Genomic DNA, 7,049 nt, shown 5'->3' on the forward strand with positions numbered 1-7,049 from the left:
AAATGTACAGCAAAATTATCAAAACCTTTTCTGTAGCGACCATTATTCATTTGTTTATCTTTATTTATAACAACAAATCCATGTTTATCATCATTCCAGCTATTAGAGCATAAATTTTTTAATTGAATGTATGGCATGTCGGAGTTTACATGATCATTATACACGTGCTTCAAATTAACTACATCTTGTACGACTTCCCTTTCTTTGAGTATAACCCCAGTTAATTGGTGATGGTAACAATCGGCTAAGAATGTTATCTGTACCAAGGAAACTCTAAGATTAGGAACCAACACACAAACAATGTTAGTATTTATATGTCGGAGGGCGGGTTCGTTGCCCTGTCTAAAAGAGCGAAGTTGCTCAGATTGCCGATTATATACGATATTTAAAAATAATCATTATCAAGTTTCAAAATTTATCTGTTAAATAATCAATTAATTCCTGCACAATATACAGCAATTGTTAATTGATTTGATTTGATTATTACTTTATTAAATTCTCCTAAATATTCCCTTAATTTAATTAATTTAATATTTTAATATCTTTTTAAACTTATTCAATATTTATCTAATCTAATATCTTTTTTAATTCATTCCTGCCCGTTTTTGGGGTACAGATAATACTCTCAGTTTATATAAACGATTTCAAATCTTAACAGCTATTTTTCTAGTTTTTATCTTAAACTATAAAAGGAACTCGCAATCATACGTGGAGGGCAAGGTTTGTTTAAATAAGTACAATCAATTTATTTTTGATTAACTTATATTAATTGAATCATATGATTCTAAGGAAATTGTATCTTCAATTTTTACATGTATTAATTATATTTGAGTCATCGCGATTATTTACGTTAATAATGAAAAAAGGAAATATATAATATACTCGATAATTTAGAATTTACTTAAAATTTATCCGCCTTTTTAATAGAAAATTTTATATCAATGACAATTTGAATTTTCCATCCTTAATATCTCTGCTTAAACACGTTAGGTTAGACTAATACGAATTTTTATTACAACCACGTAAGGTTAATGTTAGGTAACTACCTATCCTACCGAGTCACGTAAGGTTAGGTCGTTCTCAGGGCCCTTGGGTGTCTTGAGCACTGCTCAAGTCATCGACCCAGGAACTTCGCCTAAGAACGTGGTCGCTAACCCTAGTGCCTTGACTACTTGGGGATGCGTTGTCTCCACGCTAAAAGCGGTCGAGCACCGAAAGTCCAAGTAGGAACCAGTGATGCCAGACGGTACTGCAAAGTTGCACATGCGCAGAAGAGCTTAATGCTTTTTTTTTTTTTTTTTTTTAACTTCTTGGCAACATCGGCATCAGGAGTCGATTTCAGCCAAATCCCATTCTTTGCTGCTCGTTCAATGCTCTGGCTTCCGGTCGGGTCGTTACAACACTTATAGCCGTGCGTTTACCCTCCAAGGCAATGGAGTGGTCGAAATGTCGGACCGATGTAGTTGCGGTCTTCCTCTGGCTTTGTATGGCGTGGCGAGGAGGGGAGGTGCGGCCGATGGGTGAGTTCGGTATGAAGGAAAGGAGGGAGGAAAGGAGTTGTACTAAGATCTGTATATATGTTCATACATTTTTTTTTTTTTTTTTTTTTTTTTTTTTTTTAAATTATATTTATTTATTCCCTTAGTAAATGTTTCTCTAAAGTCGTCATTACTCGCTAAAGTTTCATATACTAAAGTCGTTTGCAATAAAAAATCTTGCTAAAATTCTCATAACTCTTATATTGTTCCCACAAACCATTGTTTGTACATCAAAATTAAGATCTACCTCCTCCCTTCGCAAAGATCGAGTCATGTTATTCCTATATCTGTTTAGTTTAGGGCAGTTCCAAAGTAGGTGCTCCAGTGTTTGCGCATTGTTGCCACATGTGCACTCGCTACCGTTGACTATGTTAATTCTGTGTAAGTGAGCTCCCACCCTGGCGTGGCCAGTTTTCATTCTATTAATGCATGTTATTGCTCGGCGCGAGAGTCCGCTCCGTGAAAACCATGTCTCTGTGTCGAACGCTCCCGAGAGTTCTACGAATTTTTTGGCTTTATTATATTTGAGTATATACCGCGTCATAGATTCAAATGTTGATCTTTTGAGTGTTCCTTTGAAGTTGCTCCAATCGGTGAGAGGAACGTTTATTGTATGTGAGATCGATGCAATTTTAGCATGTCTGTCGGCACTTTCGTTTCCTGGGATGCCTTTGTGTCCAGGTATCCATGTAAGTTTTATGTTTAGAGCTTTGACTCGCGTCAGTTCGAAAAGTTCTGATCGTATGGCACCAATATATGGGTGCATATATGACTCGGGTCCTGTATTTTCTATCTTACTTAAAACCGACCTCGAGTCTGAGAAGATTATCAGGTTATCTATATTGTTTGCGCTTGCATACTGAAGGGCTTTGAAAATTGCGAAGGCTTTAGCTTCATAGATTGAGGCTTCTTTTAAAAGCCTGAATCTGGCATAATGTGTCGTTTTCTTATGCGTTGGAGACCAGACTACAAATGCGCAGCCGCAAGCGTCTTTATGCGTGTTTTTCGATCCATCAGTGAAGATAAATTCATAGTCGACGTTAACTGGGGATGGGGGAGGATTTGGAGGTGGTATCAATGGGTAAGTATTGCGGCCTATTTGCCAATCAATGGTTTCTTTCAGGAAGGAAGCTTGGTACGGGATAGAAAAGGTCTCTGGGATTCGTTTTTTGATGGATTTATCTATCATGGTTTTCCTATGGGACCATACTTCCATCAGAGCGAACCCTCTTGACTTCCTGTAGTATTTTTCAGCTATCAGTTTTATTTTGGGGGTTATCATGTTATTAACATTGGTTGAAACCTTGAGTAGGTAGCGGGACGTTAATTCTCTTCTACGAAAAGAGAGCGATTCTACGGCAGCCAACTTGTGTAAAGCGTTGATCGGGGTCGTGCACATGCATCCCAATGCAGTCCTTAGAGCCGAGTTTTGGATAATGTCTAGCTTGTTAAGTAGATTGTTTATCTTAATTTCTAATTGTGTGTCCGTTGGGAAGGACTTCTTGGACGGGGGGAAAACTAAAAATTCAGTTTTTTTGTCTGACACTTGAAGGTCGTGTCTCGTTAGCCATGTTATAAGGCAATCTGCCGCTTCCTCTAGCATCGAGCATACCTTGGATAAATCTTTGTTTGAAAAATACATCACTATATCGTCTGCGAATGAGATCAATCTTATTCCGAGTGGGACAGCTGCGTTGATGTCAGCTATGTACAGGTTAAATAGTGTTGGGCTCAAGATCGATCCCTGGGGGAGGCCTCTGTTAGCTTTGCCTTCTTTGAGTTTAGTACCGCCGCTGTAGAATTTTATCACCCTGTTAGTTGTGCTGTTAATGACGAATTGGGACAATTGTTTGGGGAATCCCATGGCTTTCATTGTTATTACCAAGGTTTCGATGTTAACGGTGTCATAAGCCCCAGCTATGTCAACAAAGAGGGCCCCCAAATTTTCTCCGCGAGATTTTGCGATAGTAATATCTGAGTGGAGTGCTGCAAAGCAGTCAGAGCATGACTTTTCTCTCCGAAATCCAAAAAAGTTTCTTGGTATACAGCCTAGTCTTTCGCATACCCATGATAATCGGTCGTTAATTACTCTCTCCATTATTTTGAGCGTAGTATTGCTTAAAGCAATAGGGCGGAATGTATCTTTATCTTTTTTAGGAATTAAGTTCACTATATAGCTATTCCATACGGTGGGAAATTTACCGGAAGAGTAAACACTATTAAATAGTGCGGTTAGCCATTTAATGGCGTTGCTCGGAAGCCTTTTAAGCATGAGATAGGAAATTTGGTCTTCACCTGGGGTAGAGTTGACTTTGGCTCTATTAATTGCGTTTATTACTTCAAGCTCAGAGATTTCCCCAGATACTGTTTCGGAGTATTTATTCATTCTGACTGGGTTGAGGTCGTTAAAACTGTAGGCGTTTAATTTACAAATTTTCCCTATAGCGTTATCTATGTTTTTATTGTTCTCTATTAGAGAATGCCCTTTAGAATACGATAGATCGCTGTTAAATCTATTTCGGTATCTTTTGAAGAATTTGAATTGCCTAGTTATTGGCATTTGCGGATTTAATCCAGTACAGAAGGTTTTGAATTTGTCTCTCTTTATGTTTGTCAGCAGTTTTTTTGTTTCTTTGCATGCTTCTCTATATCTATCAAAATTTTCAGTGGACGGACAAGTTAAAAACTCATTAATGGTGTGTTTCCGGTATTCGACTGAGTCTTGGCATTTCTGGTCCCACCAGAGACTAGGTTGAGGGCTCTTTCTAGAGGGCTTTGTGCCAATTTTAGCATTTGAATCTTTTAGAGACTCATATATTATGTTCAGAAATTTATTAAATAGTTCGTCATTAGAGGCGGGGTTTGGTACATCCAAATTAAAAAAAATTTTTTTTTTGGACCGATGACGTAAGCGTTTCCCAGTTGATTTTACTTACTCCTATATAATTACGACTGGAAGTAGGGTTAAAACTGTGATTTTGGATGTAGATTAGCTGGGGAAAGTGATCGCTGCCCATGGTGTCCTTGTAGGTGTTCCATTCTATTGAACCCAATAATCGTGACGAGCAAATAGTGACATCCGGTGCGCTCTTCTTGCTGTGTATGCGCGTTGGTTCACCGGTGTTTATGAGGGATAGTTCTGGTTGGTCGTCCAGCAGCTTGGATAAGAGGATCCCTCTGGTGTTATTTTCCTCGCTACCCCATTGCATGTTTTGAGTGTTGAGGTCTCCTGTTATAATCGTTTTAGCATGTACTGACGCTAAGTTGAATAGGCGCGACCATCGGTTGGAAGGTATCCCTATGTTGGGAGCAATGTATACACTTATAATTACTAATGATTCGTTGCCTCGCGAAACTCTGATATTTAGTGTTTCTATAGGGTGCAGGGCATAAGGGGCGTCCAGGGTTTCATACTGAATATTCGACTTAATTAAAATTATCATACCGCCCCCCTCCTCACCGCATCCTCTTTCGAGTCTAGTTACATTGAAACCGTACGGAGGGGTATATGGGCTTATTTTTTTAAGCTTTGTTTCCGATAGGCATATGATGTCAAAGTTCTCCGCGAACCTATTCAAATCGTTAATTCTTTCTGAAATGCCATTTATATTCCAGCATGTTATTTTAAACCTATGTTGATTCATTGGGGATATGGTTTATGAATGTTTGATGTTGTTTCTAGTCTGGTTTTGGTTTACTTTTGTAATTTCCTCGTCGTCGCTCGATTCACACACTCTATCCCCCATCAATCTCCCCTCTCCCTGTTCCGATCCTCTCTGTTTCCTGATTTCAAGTTTCCATTTCTTCCTTTCCTTTTTTGACATCTTATTCGGGGCTGGTGTTATAAAGTTTTCCTCCTCCCTGCCCCTTTTGTTAGTCATTCTAGGTAATGGTAGGACTTTATCTTTAATAGTTTTAAAGGGTGGTCGGAGGAGTTGCATGCTGTCGTTCACTAGTTGTTTTTTATTGCTTTGATTATTTTTGAGCCGATTGCTCCAGGACATTTCGTTACTCTCATTAAGAATTTCAATCGCTTTTTGTTCCGATAGGCAGCTGAGGTGTTCCTCCGTAACAACAACACCTTCTGTTACCAACGTTGATGGTTCGTCTATATTTACTAGTTCGTCCTCTCTGATCTCGGGCAGTTGCGTGGTCCCTTCCCCGGTGTCAAGATCTTCACTCTCCTCCCCCACCGGTCTCCCTCTCCCTGATCGCAGGCGCGAGAGGAGCAGGTCAGCTCTCTCGTCCCCATACATTTGTCTAAAATATTTAATTGCTATCTCCATTGCTTCCCCCCCGTCCAAGTACATACTGGATCTAATTATGTTTATGCACGCTGCGTATCCAAAGAAAACGCAAGATTTGTCAGAGGCTTTATGGTTCAATCCGCAGTTTACGCATCGGTATTGGGAAACCTCGCATGACGGGGTACCATGGTCACCCGCGCAAAGCTCGCATCTGCTCGATCCCCTACAGGCCTGCTGCCCATGGCCGTGTCGCTGACAGTTATAACAACGAATTACAGAAGGGACGAACAGACGTACCAAGCAGTACACCAAAAATACATTAAGGCTTTTGGGGATCTCACTCTTAAAGAAAACTTTAATTTTGTCCAACGGTTGCATTATAAATTCGTTTTCTGAAGTTTCTATTTTTTTAAAAATTCTTTCTACCTTTGCAACGTTATCCCTTTGTTTATTATCTATCCCATTAAGGATTTCGTCGTTTGTTAGATCTAAGTCTACGTCGCTAATCATTCCTATATTAAACAAACTCGCGTCGGGAACAAAAGCTTTCCAGAATTGGTTTAGTTTGGTCGCTCCCCCACTTACGAAGTTGTTGGCATCTAAAGGGTTTGAAAATACAAGCGCGACTTTTCTGGCTCCTTGGCGCGATATAGCAATAACGGGTATTTGATTACGCACACATTCTCTTCCAATTTTCATTCTATGTATTTCACCGAGCCTTTTGTCCTCCCGCGTGTCATACATAAACACAACGTAGGGGCCTTTAGCGGTAGAGCAATATCTGTTGTTTTCTTGTTTTCCAAATATAGAGAGGTCGAACGGCTCATCGTCTTGCCGGCTCGCGGTTCGAGGGTCTCTCTCATGTTTATTTTGAAAGGCTTTGCCCTTGTCCTTTTCGTTTATCATAGCGGGCATTTTCTCGGGCGGTATTTAAATGACAGAAAATTTGTGAAACGATCTAAGCGATAGGATAGGAGAGTAATGTTCTGTTCTAATTTTGTTTAGACTATTTAGCTGAGGTGTTAGTATTATTTGTATTGAATTAAAATGTTTGGTTGTTTTGCAGTTGCAATATGGTTATCTGTACATCAAACTCCGGCGAGCAATGACTACTGTATTATTAATAATTATAAAATTTAACTAATAAAGTTTATTCGTTAAAGAAAATTTGGAATATGGAGGATGTTTGTTGAGAAGGAAAGCCAAGACACTTATCTTATTTATCCGTTGTTATGTGGATTATTTCCCTTGGGTCGTGGTTCTT

General features: G+C 39.3%; 1 protein-coding gene across 1 annotated transcript; it reads right to left on the minus strand.

Moving 5' to 3' along the window:
• Positions 1 to 1,683: 1,683 nt before the first annotated feature.
• LOC149373304 (uncharacterized) lies at positions 1,684 to 6,700 on the minus strand. Its single transcript, XM_089597537.1, has 3 exons — positions 6,127 to 6,700; positions 4,489 to 4,767; positions 1,684 to 4,337 (listed from the first exon to the last, which is right to left on the minus strand). The coding sequence occupies exons 1-3, from the start codon at positions 6,698 to 6,700 to the stop codon at positions 1,684 to 1,686; spliced, it is 3,507 nt and encodes a 1,168-aa protein (XP_089453663.1).
• Between the last annotated feature and the right edge of the window lie 349 nt (positions 6,701 to 7,049).

Source organism: Copidosoma floridanum, unplaced genomic scaffold (assembly GCF_036245765.1).
Source record: "Copidosoma floridanum isolate Cflo_tuat_1 unplaced genomic scaffold, Cflo_Japanese_pri ptg000033l, whole genome shotgun sequence".
In the NCBI taxonomy this organism is placed as follows: domain Eukaryota; kingdom Metazoa; phylum Arthropoda; class Insecta; order Hymenoptera; family Encyrtidae; genus Copidosoma; species Copidosoma floridanum.

What these genes read in the sequence shown, in the direction of transcription:
- LOC149373304 (XM_089597537.1), bottom strand. Translation starts at nt 6,700, where the DNA reads ATGCCCGCTATGATAAACGAAAAGGACAAGGGCAAAGCCTTTCAAAAT. An exon ending in AATTAAAGTTTTCTTTAAGA is followed by an intron (nt 4,768 to 6,126) that starts GTGAGATCCCCA and finishes CGATTATAACAG; the next exon opens with GAGACCTCAACACTCAAAAC. An exon ending in TTTTAACCCTACTTCCAGTC is followed by an intron (nt 4,338 to 4,488) that starts GTAATTATATAG and finishes AGTCTCTAAAAG; the next exon opens with ATTCAAATGCTAAAATTGGC.